At 39.2% G+C, this 19,232-nt stretch overlaps 1 protein-coding gene across 7 annotated transcripts in view; it reads left to right on the forward strand.

Moving 5' to 3' along the window:
* Positions 1-19,232, forward strand: part of BBX (BBX high mobility group box domain containing) — a 294,477-nt gene that overhangs the window by 195,793 nt on the left and 79,452 nt on the right. For all 7 annotated transcript variants that reach the window (XM_049858245.1, XM_049858248.1, XM_049858249.1 and 4 more), the window contains 2 exons: positions 9,326-9,521; positions 13,336-13,403. In XM_049858245.1, coding sequence (XP_049714202.1) covers positions 9,326-9,521; positions 13,336-13,403 — 264 coding nt within the window. The remainder of the gene's footprint in view (positions 1-9,325; positions 9,522-13,335; positions 13,404-19,232) is intronic.

Here is a 19,232-nt window from a genome sequence, read left to right on the forward strand (position 1 = left end):
AACTATAGATGTTCTTTATTAGGTACAAACATACTCTCTCAGCACGGCGTGTGTGTGTGAATGTGAACGCGGCATGACCTTCGCCGCTAGCTGTCCTGCCACTATTGGAGTGAGAAATGCTTATTTTTTTTTTCTTTCTCCTTTTGTTTTTACGTAAGGATAAGTAATGAAGCATATTTAAAAACAAGAGTTATTGTGAAAATTATAAGTAATAATACAACTTTAGAGAGAGATTCTTTTTTTTTTTTTTTGCCTTTTAGCTCATGAAAATTTCCTCTGACCCTTCCTTTGCTCTTGATTATCTTGTATTAGTCATCTGGTGAGAAGAAGCACCCATCCTGAGATTCATTTTCAGCTTCTTGAATTATTACCCAGTACTAATCTGCATTGTTGGGAAAAATGCTTGAGTTAGAGTTTCATGTTCTCTGGTGAAATTTTGAAATCTGAGTCTTATTAAACCCTGGTGGTGTAGTGGTTAAGAGTTTGGCTGCTAACCAAAAGCTTGGCAGTTTGAATCCACCAGTTATTCCATGGAAACCCTAAGGAGCAGTTCTGCCCTGTCCTATAGGGTCACTATGAGTCGAAATCAATTTGACGGCAATGGTTTGTTTTTTGGAGGGTTTAGAGGAATAATTGGCTGTAATTTAAAAAATGCTATCCTAAGGATGGCTTGCTTTCTTAAATTTAGCAGTATACATGGATGTACGGTTTTGTGGGTGTTCACAGGTTCTAATATCTAAATGTGGAGCCGCCTGTTAGGAGGCATAGAAGCAGGTTTACTTTTATGTTTAATACCTGTATGTATGTACTCTTGTACGTATAGGAATGTGAGTTTCCACATTTCTGCCTAGGTTATAGCTGGTGCTTTCCACTTGTAACTTAAACTAATGACCGTAATTAATGGGCAATTAATTTAGAGAATCAGGCATCTTGGCCTTCGGGTAGATCGGAGTCATTGCAGAGAGGCGGGGAGGGTCTGGAAAGTTAAGACAATTTTGAATGTTGGTTATACCACAGGGTTTTTTTTTTTTTTCCTGAGGGTGAGAGGCATTAGGCAGAAAGCATTCATTTATTGATTGATTGGTTCATTCTGTGCTCTACGTTTTATATAGGCACAAACACGTAAAGTCAGTTATGATTATTCCCATTCCCAGAGCAAGAATCTGAGGCTCTGAGGGGTTATTATCTTGGCCAGCCATAGATTCAGTGAGCCACAGAAGTGGTATACACTCCCCTCTTTGACTCTAGCATTCTCTTAACATATCACGATTCAGAAGCAACTCAAGCGCACCTAACAACAACAACACCACTACCGCTGGGTTATGCAAACGGTTAAACAGTCCACCCAGACATGCCTGGTGATCTACTTCTGAAAGGTCACAGCCATTGAAAGCCCAGTGGAGTGCAATTCTACTCTGACACACATGGGGTTGCCATGAGTTAGAATCAACTTCACATCAACTGGTTTGGTTCTGTTAATGTTACCCTGGTAAAGGGTCAGTGCAAACAAGGGAAACCCTCAATGAGATAGACTGACACAGGAGCTGCAGCGCTGGGCCCAAACATACTAACGATCATGAAGATGGCACAGGACAGGGCAACATTTTGTTCTGTTATACATGAAGTGGCTGTGAGTGAGAACAGACGACTGACCGTAACAACAATGCTACCCACTTCAGATGACTGGAAGATAAGTAGATTAAGTGTGGCAAGAACCTCAGCAATAAAATGTCATAAGTCTTAACAGGAAGAGCCTGTTTGTGCTGGAGTTGGGATGTTGCTGTTGTGTGTCTTTGAGTCGACTCTGACTCATTTCGACCCTACATGACAAAGTAGAACTGCCTCATATGGTTTTCTAGGCTGTAATCTTTATGGGAGCAGAATGCCTGGTCTTTCTCCCACAGAGCTGCTGGTGGGTTCTAAGCTCCAACCTTTCAGTTAGTAGCCGAGCACTTAACCACTGCATCATCAGGACTCCTTGTGGAGGAGGGTAGGTGACAGTATCTCAGGAAAGACTTTATGAAGTAGGTAGAATTTGGCCTGAGCTTTAAAAAAAAAAAAATTTTTTTTTTTTTTTTTTTGGTAAGTGTCCAGAGAGAAACTCAAGGTTATGAGCAGATATGGAAAAGTGAGAACAATTTCAGGAACCAGAAAGTTTGTTTTACCTGGAGCCTAGGGTATATACAGAGGAGTACCAGGAAATGATAATGTAAAAGTTAATAAGGCAAAAACCACGAGAGACAAGAGCTTGAAGGTTTAGTTGTCTACCCACAAAACAGCTGTGGAATTTAATGCAGTAAGATGGAATTTGAATGTATTTTTGTAAACCATAAAGCCTTTGTGAATGCTAGTATCTGTTATTGTCAATACTCTAAGAAGGATTTTTCTCACCACAGAACTCCATGAAGTTTTTAGTGATTAGTTTTTCCTTCATATTTCTTTAAGATAAAATTAATCTATTTTTGATTTTTGATTTGCACCTGGGATAATTTTTATAAAGCCCATTTATTCCTTTGTTTTGGTCTCATTGGAAATTAATTTTTCTCTTAAGAAAATATACTCTTGTTTTCTGTGTACTATAATTCTGGAGAACTTTGTGAACTGTTCCACACCACGCAGGTGGAATTTGTGTGCTCGCAGGCATGCGTCACAGCTGGCGTGCCGTTAGACTAGAGTGGCACCTGATTTATCCAGCATCTTTGAAACATTGGTGTTGCATTTCAGCAGTTTCCCGATAGATGGAACTTTACTGTTCCTTTAAGCACCTTTAATTTTATCTATTTATCCTGGAAATTAAAAAGTATATGTATATTTATTACATACTTTCTTAAAATATTCTGAACATCTTTCTAATTTCTTTGAAAACTCTAATCCATTATTGCCAAATAAGAATTAGTATATAACCTGTACTTTGGTGAAATCTTTTTGAACAATCGAGATATTTTAATTTTTGTCTGCATATAATATGATTCTCAACTATTTTGTTCTTTTTTTTACTTCTTCTCTTTGCTTTTTCATGGATCTGTCTTTTGAGTCCACCACCAGTGGTCAGTTGGCATTTCTGTCCTCTGTTGGCCACTGTACACACCTCTAACCAAATGTCAGATTTTACATACCACTGTTCACTACCTCTAATCAAATGTCATGTTCTACATGCTACCGTTCATTACCTCTAATCAAAGGATGTTTTCTACGTGCTACCATTCACTGTCTGTAATCAAATGTTGTATTCCAAATACTACCATTCACTGCCTGTAATCAAAAGATGTATTCTATAAGCTACCATTCACTACCTCTAATCAAGTGTCATATTACTACATGCTACCGTTCACTACTTCTAACCAAATGATGTATTCTATATGCCACCATTCACTACCTCTAATCGAAGGACATTTTCTACATGCTGCCGTTCCTTACCTCTAATCAAATGATATATTCTATATGCTACCATTTACTATCTCTAATCAAAGAACATATTCTACATGCAACTGTTCACTACCTCTAATCAAAGGACATTTTCTACATGCTACGGCTCGTTACCTCTAATCAAATGTTGTATTCCAAATACTACCGTTCACTGCCTCTAATCAAATGACGTATTCTGCATGCTACTGTTCACAACCCCTAATCAAATGTTGTATTCTACATGCTACCATTCACTACCTCTAATCAAAGGACGTATTCTACATGCTGCCGTCACTACCTCTAATCAAAGGACGTATTTTACATGCTGCTGTTCACTACCTCTAATCAAATGTTGTGTTCTACATGCTACTGTTCACCATCTCTAATCAAGTGTCGTATTCTACATGCTGCTGTTCACTACCTCTAATCAAATGATGTTTTCTATATGCTGCCATTCATCACCTGTAATCAAGTGTCATATTCTACATGCTACTGTTCACCACCTCTAATCAAGTGTCGTATTCTACATGCTGCTGTTCACCATCTCTAATCAAGTGTCGTATTCTACATGCTGCTGTTCACTACGTCTAATCAAATGATGTTTTCTATATGCTGCCGTTCATCACCTGTAATCAAGTGTCATTCTACATGCTACCGTTCACCACCTCTAATCAAATGACGTATTCTACATGCTGCTGTTCACCACCTCAAATCAAGGGTTATATTCTACACACCTCTCTTTACTACCTGCAATCAAGGGTTGTAGTCTATCTATATGGGGTTTTCTGAGTGTGGCACAATTAGGAATACCACCACCTCTTGGGGGCGTGGGTAGTAACGCCATAGATATGGACTCCAAAATCTTTTGTGTTTGACACCTTTTTCATTTCTGTGTTCTAAATAACAGAACTTCACTGTATTAAAAAAACATATTCAGGTGTTTAGGTTTAAAATGATAGTAATCAATTTTGGAGTATTGCTTTATGGTGTCCAGGGTGCTTTTATAAACATTTAACTCATTTAATCCTCAGAATAATCCCACGAGGTAGATAGCAGTAAAGATGAGGACATTGAGGCCCAGAAAAATGACACAGTCAGTAGTAGTGGGGGCTCTATTGCCACACTCGGCCTTCTCCCTTCTCAGACCTTCTCGAGTTTCCACATCTGTAAGATGGCAGTGGAGATGCCTGCATAGAGTGGAAGTCAGATGCAAACGAGGAAACGTACATGCAGGCGTTAGGCACAGTATAAAACGCATTTCAAATGTTAGTTTTATCATTATTCCTGATAAGGAGACTTAGAAAATTAGTTTCTATTTGGTATTTCTCACTTAATTATTTACGGTTTTTAATAGGAACTCTTCCTACAGTGAAGGGCTACTAAAATGCAAAATTGTCTTTGGAAATAATGGAATCCTCTTGCACAATTTTATTTCATGGTGATATTTTACATATTTTAACCAGAGTCACTGTCTTTATTTCTATAAATCACGTCCCCCGCCCCCCCCCCAAAATCCCATTGCCATTGAGTTAATTGTGACTCGTAAAGACACTATAGGACAGATTAGAACGGCCCCATAGGATTTCCAAGGAGCGGATTTGAACTGCCTACCTTTTGGTTACCAGCCGAGCCAAGGTCTTAACCACTGCACCACAAGGGCTCCCGCATTGTTCCCTGGTTCCTTTATTACTAGACCTCACCAAGGTTGTCATTTTCTTTCGCTCTGTGTTAAAGATCAAGACTCTAATCATAGCTAGAAATATTGCTAGACTTTCAGATAAGCCTATCCCCCAAATAATAACAAAGAATTGTAGAGTAGTTGGTAAGTGTATATCTTTCGTTAACATTGATACTGTTCTTCAGTAATTTTTTTGTGTGTGTGTGCTTTAGGTGAAAGTTTACAGCTTAAGTTAATTTCTCATAAAAAATTTGTACATACTGTTACGTGACCCCAGTTGCAATCCCTGTAATATGACAGCACACTCTCCCTTTCCCCCTGGGGTTTCCTGAGTCCATGCAACCAGCTCCTGTCGCCCTCTGCCTTCTCACGTCGCCTCCAGACAGGAGCTGCTCCTTTAGTCTCCCATACCTACTTGAACTAAAGCAGCACACTCTTCACGAGTATCGTTTTATGTTTTATAGTCCAGTCTAACCTTTGAAGAGTGGGCTTCAGGAAAGGTTCTTCAGTAATTCTTAGATAAAATTTCTGTTTCTGTAGATCTGGAAAAGTCTTTAATCTTGAGAACTATTTTTATAAAGATTAACATAATAGAGCATTGTCTTGTGACATAATGTTATTGTCAGACATAAGTAGGCAAAATACTGTGACAAGGGTATTAATTTTATGTCATTATTGAATAAGGGATTTTTTATTATTGATAATAAAATATGATGGTGGTAGAGTCCAGAGAAGGGAACCAGCATTTGCTGAGCACCTTGTTTAAGTCAGGAGTTGCGTCTATAAAGTAGACTTCAGTTACGTTATCCCCTCAGTTAGAGATTTGAAGAAAGAAAATTGGAAGCCATGAGAAACTGAATTTTTATTTTAACGGGAGATTTTTGAAAAGGAGTATTTGAGCAGGGGCTTAGTTACCTATGAGAGACTTTTCGTTGAAAGCATAGGACGTGCAGATGGTGATTGTTGTTTCTGGAGGATCAGTGAGCCCCCTTTCCCCAGGATGGTGATCCACGCTGTGGTTGAACAGCCCCGCCCTAGGGGTCTGGGTGGGTGGGGCCTATCTCCTGGGCCTTTCCAGTTCCGTGGTGATAGATTTTGCCCAGCTGGGTGACCTGGATGCTAATAGCTTCACTTATCCATATGCTTCAGACTGTAAAATGCCTTCCCCAGTTTGTCCCCTACCCAGCCTTCTCAGTAATCCCGTCCCTAATAACTTCATCACAACAGATGACTGAAGCCTTTCTACTGTCTTCTGTAGCTGAATCAGAGCAGGTGGTTGATGGGATTGATACCAAGTCCCAAGGCAGATAGACGTCCTCACACCCCGAGGCGCTTCCTGCCTCTGCTGCTGGCTTGGTGCTCATACACTGCCATGTGTGGACTGTGTGTGTTTTTAAGTATTACTGACATCTCCATCTAACGTTTTAAACTCCGTAAGGACAAGGATTGTACATTATTATTTTCTCTGTCTCCCACATTCTTAGCCCTTCCGCACAGAGAAGGCACTCAATGTATACTTTAATGAACTAACAAATGTCTTGGTATTGAACATCTATATGGAATTCCAGAGTCTTCAGGATTAATAGTTTGGTACAGAGTATTGACTCTCACAGTGAATTCTCAACCAGCATTTTCCAGATAGATCCAGGCCTTCCTCTTGTCCTTTCTTCATCCCATAGGTAGCGTCCCCTCTTGGGGACCCTTTGCAAAACAGTTGATTGTGCCTCAGCCAGGACAAGGCTTATAGACTACACATGGAAAAAGAATAATATGTTTGTGTGACTGACTGTGACTTTTAAGCAGCGTAAAGGTAGGGACACTTGTCTAATTCACGCTTTTTCTGTCTCCACTGGCTCACCAGTGTCTGTCATACAGGAGGTGCTCACAAAGTATTTGAGAGAGAGAAGAGGCAGGGTTGGCAAGAGAAAGAAAAGCGATTATGATGTGGTGATTGTCACTGCTTCATGTTGTCTTTTTTAAAAATAGTTGATGTTGGCAATCATTCATTCATAAGGATGACAGTATTATCACTTACACTACGTTTACTGATTTTTAGCAAAGCAAAATTTTAAATGATTCTTAGCAAAAGGAGTGACATCTGGCTGTGAAAGAGCTTATTCAGTGGGTCCACATGAGGGACAGGGGGCTCACCTGACAAACCGAAGTCCAAGGGCTGGTGACACCCATCCAGTCCAGCATCTTTTACAACTGTGACTTTCTTCGTAGAAAATTTAAACTACCTCAAAAATGAGTAAGAGAGAATTTCGTCATGACAAATATGTTAATCAGTTTGTTTGAAGGTCTTTTGTCACGTTATAGAGTGGCGACCTTTGTCCAAATGACTTCATCTGACAAACCCAGCCGTGTGCCTTTTACTGGGACACAATAGTGATGCCTGTGTCTGCCACTCCATTTCCCCTCCCCTGCCATTTGTCACTTTCCACCTCCAGACAGCAGGCGAGGCTACTGTCTGTTTCAGCTTATATGTAAATCCCCCGTGCACATGAATGTGGTTGGTATCTCTTCTGTCACGTTTGATACCTCCAAATGCTTTCTGCTATTGTGGTGGTAAATTCTGGTTTTGTTCTGGCCTTGTGACCCATTTTATAATTCATTAGTTTTGTAAGAAAAGTGAGACTATATCATAGTATTTTATGCTTACCTTCCTTCTACATGCACACATGTATTCAACAGGTAGATTTACACCTTATATGTCAAAAAACAAAACGATTTTGAATTCAGAAAATCTGAGTTAAAATAACTTGGGGATAATTCTAGACAATTGACTTTTAACATTGCATTATATTTCCACTGCAGTTTTCATCTGTATGATTTAAAGTAAAATGGTTGAAAGAGTTTGTTATTTGAATTACCTACACTTCCCTTACACCAAGGATAAAAGAACCTTTTTTTCCTGCTGGGGTAAATAAAAAGCAATTTGGAGCTTATAATTCAATTATTTTCACACATGGAGTAACTTTTTTAAAAAGCAAGCCTACGGGACTTAAAAGTATTAATTTAATAGAGTATTTAGCAATAATAACGTATTAATAGTTGAATACATGCAAAATAAATATTTAACAGATAACTGTTGGCAATATATAGTAAATAATAATAAATGCATTTCATTTAGTGCTATTGCCACAAAGGAGAAAGGTACCAGAGTCGGGAAGAAAGGATAAAAAGTGAAGCCACAGAAAGAGAAAAAGCTGTTATCACTGAGGGTTGAAGCATGACAGTAAAGACTTAAAATTAGACTTAAAAAGGTTAATTGCAACATCACACATCTCAGCTCTTAGAGCACGTTCACATGTGCAGTCACGTCCGCTCCTTACAAAACTCACAGCATTAACAGGTACTATTACACTTTATAGATGGAAGGGTTGAGTCTGAGAAAGGTTAAATGACTGGCTTTATGTCCACCGCTGGCTAATAGAAGAGGTGGGACCCAGGCCGTCAGACTCTGCATCCCGTGTTCCTCCACGTGGACCTGTTTTTTTTGTAAGTAAGTGAAGAGTGTGTACCAGTTAGGCTTGCCTCGTTCATCTCCCATGTTTAGTCTTGTTCCTTTATTCCAAGACTGAGCATTTTTCTGTTAAGTTTGCTTGCACTTACCTTACCAGTATATCAAAGCACAGAGTACTTAGTTTTTTTGTTTTTTTTACCATACGTACCACATTACGTCAAGCAGTGAGCAAAACTTGGTTATTGGCTGATATAAACTCACCTTTGCCCTGCACAAAGTAAGGAAAGAAAAGTGATGTTTATTGATGCCTACTTTGAAAGAGCGCTGTACCAGGCAGCAGTGTTCCTAATAACCTGGTGGTATTCCCAGTTTATGGGAACTGAGCCTGAGACGCAAAGAGGTTACGTCCTGTGTCCTTGGTCACTGAAGCCCTAAGTGTGACTGGTTTTTCTGTCTCCAGAACCCGTGTTCTTTCCATTGTGAAACAATTCCCTCTTCCCACCATAGTCAAGCAGTTTTTTGGACACTAAAAAAATTGCAGGTTAAAAGAAACAAAGTATGCCACCTGTGTCCCCTCATACCACAGATGGACCCTCTAGTAGATAGTAGATAACTCCTGATCCTGACTCCCAAGCCCTGAGCTGAGAAAGCTACAGAAGTTACTGACGTTTTTCTCACTCATGATATAAATAGGGCAGGTGAGAGGAAGGAGGCTAATTAGAACTTTCTCCATCTGTAGATTAATAGACATCTGTTATCTTTGCTTTTATCTGTAGTATAAAGATGCATTTATGAAAGCAAACCCTGGCTACAAATGGTGTCCTACCACAAACAAGCCTGTGAAGTCCTCAGCGCCCACAGTTAATCCACGAAAGAAACTCTGGGCCTTCCCATCCGACTCTTCAAGGGACTTGCCAAGCCCCAAGAAAGCCAAGACCGAAGAAATGCCTCAGCTTAACTTTGGAATGGCAGGTGAGTTTGGGCCCTGTTTCTATTTCTACTTTAAGTACAGGGCAATACATTTAGGCAGTTTTTTCAACAAATCATAGAGACAGGAGTAAAATTTATGACCAATATTAAGTACGACATGGATAGATGTATATGAAATTAAAGAAAGGATGTGTGTAGACCAAGTGGTACAGCCATTATAAATTATGTTAGTTCCTGACAGTGTAGACAGGTAGACAGCAGTGTGGAGGTTGATCTGTAGACTGTCGGGAGCTCAGGGAATTTTATAATCTTAACAAAATAGTTTACACACACATACTAATAAGCTATCCCATTAAGTACCTCAGTTATCATCAGTGTTTAAAAACCCACGCTTATGTAGATCATGTGAGTATTTGAGATATAGAGGGCATGGATATGAACAACTTTGACAGATCTGAGATGGACCTGACAGCTGTGTCCTAAAAGGAATTCCACTTCCCCTCATCCCCATCCTAACCCTTTTTTCTATCCCCATTCCTCTATGGGCCAGGCAAATTTAAAATTCCAGATCTTTCCGTTTATAATGGAGCCTTTAACACTCTTTGGTGATAAGGAATGCTAAAGCATTTATTACCATAAAAAAAAAAAATCTGTATTTACTCTGCAAATAGCACTTCCTTTTTTGGCTATTGGAATGCAATAATCAAAAGAGGAATTTGCCAGGGCGAAATTGGAGATAGGGTAGGGTGGAAGCGGTGAAGTTGGTGTTGATCTATTGGGTTCCTACGTCACTATTACAGCAAATGTTCTTCAGAACCCAGCTGGCCCTTTCCAATATGGAAAGGTTGGAAAAGGAAGTTGAGCGTCGCTGTGACGACAGAGCGTTTCTTACAGCCTGCAGGCCTAACGGGACTTCACAGTTCAGCGTGCGATTCGCAGCATGACAGAGCACGTGGCAGTGTAGACTGTAAACGCTACGAAATGCAGTGTGATGTGCTAGCAGCATCCTGGGTGAACAGAGTGTCCAGGTGACTGCTAAGCACCTGTCTGTACTGTGGTTCCCAAGTGATGCTCCTGCATGTACCAGCAGAAACAAAAGAGAGACCTGTCCTTGTCTGAGCCGTCCCTTGGTGCAGCTTTAGCCGCACTCCTCTTGCTGCTAGATACGCTTGGTGAGCAATCTAGACTTCCCAGATTGTAGCAGTTGGAGTACCTCAGAAAATATTTTTATTACCAAGACCAAAAAAGGTACACGGATGTTGGCCTCTAACTGAATATCTTTGATATCATTTATAGGTCATTATAGGGTTTTTTGGCTACATTTGTTTGCAGGTATTTTTTGCATACTGCTCTTTACAAACCATGTAACTATGTAGGTAAACTACAGAAAGCTGTGAAAGATGTCTGATTTTTGCACCGTTTCTGACGATTTATTAAGTAGCCTTCTGTGGACAAACTGAAAATGGAACTTGGACTTCAAACAAAATATTAACAAGTCAGGTTTTTTAAACAATTTTTTAAAGGAAAGTACCGGGAAGCAGAAAAACACCTTCCTTATGTTTATCTCATTAGATGATGACCTAGAAAAGGACATATGTTAGAAAGCCATGATCAGAACCCTTGTTAAGCTGGTGTACAGTAGATAACATCGGTCTGATACTGTCAGTTGTTTTCCTTTTGGTAAGATGAAAGTGACTTAAGGAATTTGCCTTTGAGCATGGTGCTTAGCTATTTGAATGTAGGGAATACTGCTTTGTTAGTTCCCATCCAGTCAGTTTTGAGTCATGGCCACCTTGTCTGTAATGGAAGGAAGCGTCGCCCAGCCCTGTGCCACCTTCATCATCGTTGGTGTTTTTGCGGCGGTTGTGTCAGTCCATCTCCTCGAGGGTTTCTCTTGTTTTCGCTGACACTCTACCAGACGCGATGCGCTTTTCTAGGGGCTGGCCTTTCCTGACGACGTGGCCAAAGTAAGCGAGCCAGGGTCTTGTGCCTTGTACTGTGGGGCTTTTGAAGTCCAATTTAGGCTTTTCCTCGACATGGAATCTGTTCATTTTTATTTTGTTTTGTTTGCCTAATAGCCCTGTCACATGACATTTTGCTGTTTTGAACGGCCTCATAGCAGTGAAACACATGATTTCCGAGGAGGGAAAGCTGTGTAGAATTTAAATTAGCATAGGGTCTTTCAGTGACGGGAAGTACGTTATAGATTTTTGATATTTCTAAGTGACAATCTGTAAGTATAAATTACTGTAAAGGCTGATTATAATTTCTTGGTCTGTGTTTAGTATCTATTCAGCAAACTTCTTTCAAAGTTGCACTGGTATAACTTAAGTAAGTTATTGTGTAAGCATGTTCCTATTTTACTTTGTAATTTGAACTCACACATTTTTATCTTTATTAGAAAGCAAACATCTGATTCTCCACATCTCTAGGATGACAGCTGCAAAAAGTATTTAGCTGCCAAAGAACCAAATTAAACCTTCACTTTCTAGTCAATTCATTTCCCCTTCCTGATTTGTATTTTTAAATAGGTTTAAAACTATCAATAAAAATAGATAAGTATCTGTTTTAACAACCACAACAGTTCTTAAAGTGATGACTTAACATTTAACTAAGGATAGAATCTTAACATCAACAAAGAGCTTTGTTTTATCAAGTCAGGTGTCAGTGTCTGCCTGTGGATCCCATGTGTGTCTTTCTATGTGGCTGCCTTCCAACACCGAGTTATTTTTGACCACCTCATCATATTGGCCACATACTTTTTCCTCTAACAACCTCTTTGTTTTTGTTTTATTTTACTACTTCAGATTATTTTTTCTATTTTTTATTTATCTTGACTATGTATATGATATGGTCAGAGTTGTTGTGTACAGAAACGTTACTTAGGGTCATACCTTTAACCAAAAAAAAAAGGAAAGAAATCCAAAAGAAACAATGAATGATCTTCAGGCAACATTGTGACTGATCCGGTTTTCAGTTATAGAGAGATTCTTAAATTATACATGTGTCGATTAAGGACCTTTATGCGCTAGACTAGGCAGAGAGTCAGGCATTTTCACATACATTATTTCACTGCAGCTCTGAAATTAATTTAAGAAAAGGAAGGTTTCTTCTAGTCTGTTGTGATACCTTTGTCAGTGTAGCCCTGGGTCAGAGACCACCCGCTGTGCTGTTTCGGTTCTGTCCTTCTGTCTCTGCTGATTGAGAGAATGGAAACAGACTTGGCAACGCGAAAAGGATGGTTTTAAATCTTGAAGGTACTTTCAGCAGGATTTAAAATGTCAAAAAATACATCATCAGATAATTTACGTTTATTTATGAAAGTTATAGATAAGAAAAATTATTTGAATGAAGCCCACAGGATTTTAGAAAATTTGAATTTGGGACATTTCCCTGTTCTCTAGTTCCTCTGATAGCCTGGGTCTTTTTATCAGCCCTGCTTTCACAAGGCCAAAATAACAACTTGAGAACAACAATCTCAAACTTCTTGGAAGACAAGCATAAGCGTTCTTTCCTTCACAGTTCCCATCCAAACTCCCTGTGCAGCAAGGAAAGATGCTTCCCGTTGGGAGGTCGTTTATGTTGTCAACGGCTGTGGCATTGAAGAAAGTGCTACGCAGGAATGCTACATAGTACACAGTCCAACAGTAGTATTTTTAAAAGGCTCACAGAAGTATATATGCTGAGCACACATAGGTTGTTACTTACATCAAGAGTTTTGAGAGTTTTCCATAAAACGTTAGGTGTGGTTCTGTTGGATTTCTGACTGTTAGTCTTTAGTGTTCTTTTGCATTCTGCATGGATAATACATACTTCATGCTTGTAAATCGATGATGTTTGTTTTTGACTTACTTAGATCCTACTCAAATGGGAGGCCTGAGCATGCTGCTTTTAGCTGGAGAACATGCTCTGAGCACACCAGAGGTAAGCTGTTCCCTCATCCCTCTCCCCTCTGCTCACTCGGGGTGTTGAGAACACAGACATTTATAGCCTCTTCACCTTGTCAGTTCCGCAGTTTCACTGTCTAGAGCTCATGAACAAACAGCTTATAATCGTTCTCATGAAAGTCTGTGTGTGCATCCTGCTGACGACAGAAATGGCGTGAATAGTTCCAGGAGGACACAGCAGAAGTCAGGTGCCAATCTGGGGCCTGCGAGTCTAGGAGTAAGAAACGCTGTGTGCAGATAGTTGGCATTTGCACGACTGTGTCATCATTCTGTAGGCGGAGTCTTATAATTTTTCCATCTACTCAAAACACTCCCTGCTTTTGTGACATTCTCATTAAGACATACTAGTGGAAACATAAGAGTAAAGACATTGACTGTTGGTCTCTCTGTTACCTGCGTGACTCCAAACTCCTCTGTTTTGAAAAATTAGAAAACATGATATTCTAGGACTGTTTTAGTCTTTAAAATGAGATAGGAAAAGGACCCAGATATTCATGACCTTGATTTCTTGATCTCTTATTCCCTTGCGTGGTTATTGGCCTGCTTTTCCTGACATTTTTAGTTATTATTTTGATGGGTAGGCAGTGGCAGTTAACCACGTGTAGTTGGCATTTGTGGAATTCCTTTATTTTTCAGACCCATTTAGCAGAAAAAAAAAAAAAATTAGCAGAGATCAGTCAAATTAACCTGCAGGTCACCTTATTTTATCACACTCAGGTACTTGAGGTGGAAATTTTCCAGTCGTCAGTCAGAGTCACTGTTTAGGGCAGAATAGCGGTCAGCAGCTCAGTTTTATTGAAGTTCTATATTTTTTTTTACTTTTACTTTTTTTAAGTTACGAGTATGCCATTATAGATTATAGCTGAAGTCCATTCAAATAGTAGTTTCAGGAGATACTGTGTAAGCTATTCATATCATTAAAAGGCCTTTATTATTTGTAGTTTACATTTGGGATCCAGAGTTGTTGACCATATATTCTATTTAATTCTTTTGATTCCATTCATTTCAGCTCAGCAAAAGATGTGCAAATGGATGTACTGGGTAGTCCTGACTTTTTAATTATTTGAATTGAACTAATCTTTAGCTGAAAAAAAAAAGTGTCACTTTATGCCTTCACATATTCATTCAGCATGTTTATGCCTCCTAACACAATAGCTTTGTCAGCCATCATTTCAATTCCTAACACGTGGCTGCTCCCAAATGGCCTGTCAGACTACCTTTCACTTGGGTGCAGGGTGTACCAGGCGTGTTCCAAAAGCGGAACATAGGAGTAGTATGCACACTTGACCCTTCAGCACAGTCTGACTCATACTTTCCCAGAATGCGTTGCCTTTCCTAATAGATTAGATTATCATGGCAGTTTGTGCCCAACATCTTTTAGCACTCTTTGTAACTTTACTATAAATGTAGAATTCACAAATGTAAACAAACAGCCATGCATAGAACTCAAGGATAGATAAAATGCTGGCCAAAGAAAAGGATGCTATGTTTATTTTTCTCTTAAAGGCTTGCCTCTTGGGTTGCTTTCACTCTGAAGTTGTTCTCTTCCCTTTTGAGAACAGCAGAATTTTGATGCAAACGATTTAAAAACGTAGCGGTAGGCCCTTTCTCACTGATGAAGAGGAAACATTTTGGGAATTTTCAGGGCAGAAAACAAAATAGCTGAATGACTTGAAGAAGTGGGCCATGTAGGAGAGGGGAAATACTAAGGAAGAAGTTGATAGCACTTAGGCCTTTAAGAACCGCTTCTAAGAACACAACGCTTTTTCTTGATATTCCTTGTCCCTCAGAGGTATTTAGGTCATATCAAAACAATAAAGCAATGAAAGTTATGTAAAATGATGTTATCTGTAAATATAACTAGTTTGAGAATTTGAATTATAGAAGATCTCATTTAGCACCTGAATTTCTATGCAAAGTCCTATTCCAAATATGTAGACAAGGTCATAAAACTTTAGAGACCTATACACATAGACAGATGGTGAAAATAAGGCAAATACAGTAAATATGTAACTTATGAATTCCTAAGAAAATTAGCAGAACGATGAACTAAGGAGAGAGTACAGGAATTTCATGTTTCTGACATTTGGAACGATTTTACTGTGAAACCTGTTGATACTCTTAGGAAGGACCATTCAGTTAGGAAGGATCGTTCAAATAAAGTGACATTTTACAAAAATTCTGCCACAGAAAAGGTCTAACCATAAAAAAAAAAAACCATAATAGCTTTGTTTAAATGCCACAGCAAAATTCTTAAAGGGAGGAGACTTTCCTTTGTCCACTGACCTGAAACCTAACCGTATAGTAAAAGTCCTCAAAAGGTTGTTTTTTTAATATGAAAATTTATAGGCAATAGATTAAAAAAAACACAAGATGGAGAGGTTTACTGTAACTGACATAATAAAGCTCCAGATTAAAAGTATATTTGGCCTATGCCAGCTCCTACAAAGTGCTCTTAGAGTCTTTAGAGAAAGATTACAGGTTCTTGAAATACCAGCAGTCATATAAAATTAACAAAATGTGTGGGTTTTCTCCTTTACTGCAGTTTTCTGATTAATTCTAAATCTGTCATAATAAATTTGTGGCGTTATTAATTCAGCATTTTTGTTACCAAACCAGGGTTCGTTCTGTAATTTCAATTATGATAAATTTGTGTCTCTGAGGAATAAGAGGAATGAATTTTACATTTAACAGTGTGGTTTGTTTTGGTTCTTTTATTTTTAACATAAGTGATCTACTACCTGTATTTTCTTTATACCCCATATACATCAACATGCATTAAAAATTTGGGATAGATTTTTTAAAACGATGTTTTTCATTAAAGAATTTACTAGTTTTTAAGCAAAATAAACGTACTGAGCAATATAGACATAAAGCAGTGACTCCTGGCTCAAAATGGCAGATTAAGTTCGTTTCTTCTGTGCCCTTGTGAAATACAAGCTTAGGCACCTCTTTAGGGAATAAGCCTATAATGAAAGAAGTGGAAAGGAGTTTCCTAATGAATATAAGATTTCAGCAAACTGTTTAAATTTTAAAAAATCAAACTGAAGTTATTTAGTCAACAAAATTTGATAGACTAGCAGGGGGCTGCGGAGGAGGTGGGAGCCAGTGTGTTCATTAGAATGCCTGAGAGGTTTAAGTAAACATACCCAGTTTTTACTTTAAAGGAACCAACAACAAAAAAGTAGAAGAAATTAAAGTAACAATGTTTACATCAAACTCTGGGAAGAGCTAAAGGGAAGGGGTTAGATTGAAAGTTAAATCCTTATTTCTCATATCAGGGATTTAATTATTATCTAAAGACGAAAATGTGATAAATGGAGAATAAGTAGAATTGGTCTAGAATTACTAGAAGTTATCTCCAGGACTAAAAATCTTCTATGCTGTTATGTCTTTTTGTTACTTACTTTAATAAAAATGTAAAGCTAAATTAAATTTAAAAAACAAAGGCAGAGTGATAACAGTTCAGTGAGTGTAGAAGAGGGGCTGGCCCTCAACATAAAATGTATAGAACAGCTTGGACTAATCTTGGAAAGAAGATGGTATTGGGCCTAAATGAGCACCAGAAAACCCTCCTGGCTGGGGTGAAATGGGTGGATTGGGGTGTAATGGGAAATGAGAGAAGCTGGGCAAAGTAATCATGGCTGATGAAAAGCTTTGAAGGCGTCAGTGCTTATTTAGTTGAATGACTTACCAATACCAAACTTCCAGAAATATGGAAAATGCCTTAAAATGTGGCCCTGTGATTTTTAGGAACCTGGTTCTTTTGTTGGAACCACCAGGTAAGACAGTAAAGTTAAGGTCAGACGCTTTCTTCTTTGCCTTCCATTGTGTACAATGGAGCTAATAATGATACCCACTTGCTTCTAACTCCCAAGACTACTATGAAGATTAATTAAATAAAACCTGTAAAGTATTCCTTTCCTACAGGTACGTAGTGTTATTACCATAAGTTATTCTAGGCATTTTGTACTCATCCTGAAAGCTTAAATTAAACCAGCCATTAACTCCCACAGACTGTAATACACTTTACCAGCAACACATACACTTCCTTGTCCGGTGAAAACTGGTAAGAAATTACAGTTATGATTGACTACCTTTATCAGCAGGTGCTCAAGAAGGAGGCAACTTTTTAATACCTGGGAGAAATCAGTATAGGGAAGCACAACTTCAGCAGAGTAGCTGAGTTAGCATCAGAGTTAGCAGACAAGACACTAGCTTATGATGGTGTACTCCCGTTAAGGGACTGCGGAGGTTGTGCTGTATAAGAATTGAACTGTATAGGGACTGTGTGCCATCTTCTTGCACACTCAGTGCTTTGACAAGTGTTCCCTGAATGCTTCTATGTGCTAGACTCCTCAGGGAACAACCAGAGACGAGTTCCTCCCTCGTGGAGCTGACACTGTGTTGAGGTTCATGTTTTTACGGCTAGCAAATCCTTCACGCTTGCTTCTGGCTTCGAGGGGAATCACACTGATCTTTCCTTGTTGATCACCACTGGCTATTTAAAAATAGAAAACTCACATATCCAAATATCTATATAATTGAAATTTGAAAATAATCTGTTTTGTTTTGTAATACCAATATCTTGCTAACTCCAGGAAGCCCTCCCTGATTTCTTCAGCCAAATTAGATTTCTCCTTTATGGAAACCCTGGTGGCGTAGTGGTTTAAGTGCTACTGCTGCTAACCAAAAGGTCGGCAGTTTGAATCCACCATGTGCTCCTTGGAAACTCTGTTGGGCAGTTCTACTCTGTCCTATAGAGTTGCGATGACTTGGAATCAATTCAGCGGCAATGGGTTTTAATTCTTATAGCTTTTACTGTCAGTATCATATGGAACAGTACTTGATTACATTTAGTTTGGACTTTACTATAAACTCTGTATTTAAAGGTCTTGTATTGTTTTTTCTCATTGTACACTGTGTGTAAGCTGTGTGTCCTCTAGAAGACATTCAGCAGCTTGGGATCAGGAGCAATGACATAGAATTACAACTGTGCAGTAGTTCACACGGCCGCAGAGGAGTTGTTGTCACAACAGTTGACATTTACTGGGCACCTCCTCCATCCTAGGCCCTGGGCATTATGGAAGAGTAACTCTCTCGATCCTCAAGGTAACCATATGAGACAAACCATATTCACCTCACATCTAGATCTTGAGCTGATAGGTGAGAACACGAACTGGGTGGCACAAGCGATTTGTGATCAGCTGCTAACTTAAAGGTTGGTGGTTCAAATCTAACCAGTTCCATGGAAGAAAGGCCTGGCAAACTGCTACCATAAAAATTACAGCCTATTGAGAAGCTCTACTCTGTAACATATGGGGTTGCCATGAATCGGAATGGACTCCCTAGCAGCAGATTTGGTTTCGTCAGGTGAGAACACAGAGAGAGAGAAGGGCTAAGTAACCAGCCCAAGATCACACAGGCAGGAAGTGGCAAAACTGGGATTTGAACCCAGGAGGATTAGCTCCAGTCCTCCTATAGCATAGAGGGGCATTTATGATTCAGCCCCCACCCACCTGTCCTCAACTCCAGCCACTTCTCTGCCATCCTGTCCTGCACCTTTACTGATGCGAATAGGAGCCGGAGCAGGTCATTTCACGAGTGCTTTCAGGGGCCACGCACTGTGCTAAGCACTTCACATTGACTGTCTTGTTTCATCTCTCCGCAGCCCTAAGAGCCTGTGAGAGCCATAGGCTTAGAGAGCTTGAATAATTTCTCCAAGGTCACAGAGCCAGAAAGCGATAACGCTAGGATTTAAGCCCACGTATTTTCCATTAAATGATGAGATCGAGGAAAGTTGGCT

The sequence above is a fragment of the Elephas maximus genome, chromosome 18 (genome assembly GCF_024166365.1).
Source record: "Elephas maximus indicus isolate mEleMax1 chromosome 18, mEleMax1 primary haplotype, whole genome shotgun sequence".
Classification (NCBI taxonomy): domain Eukaryota; kingdom Metazoa; phylum Chordata; class Mammalia; order Proboscidea; family Elephantidae; genus Elephas; species Elephas maximus.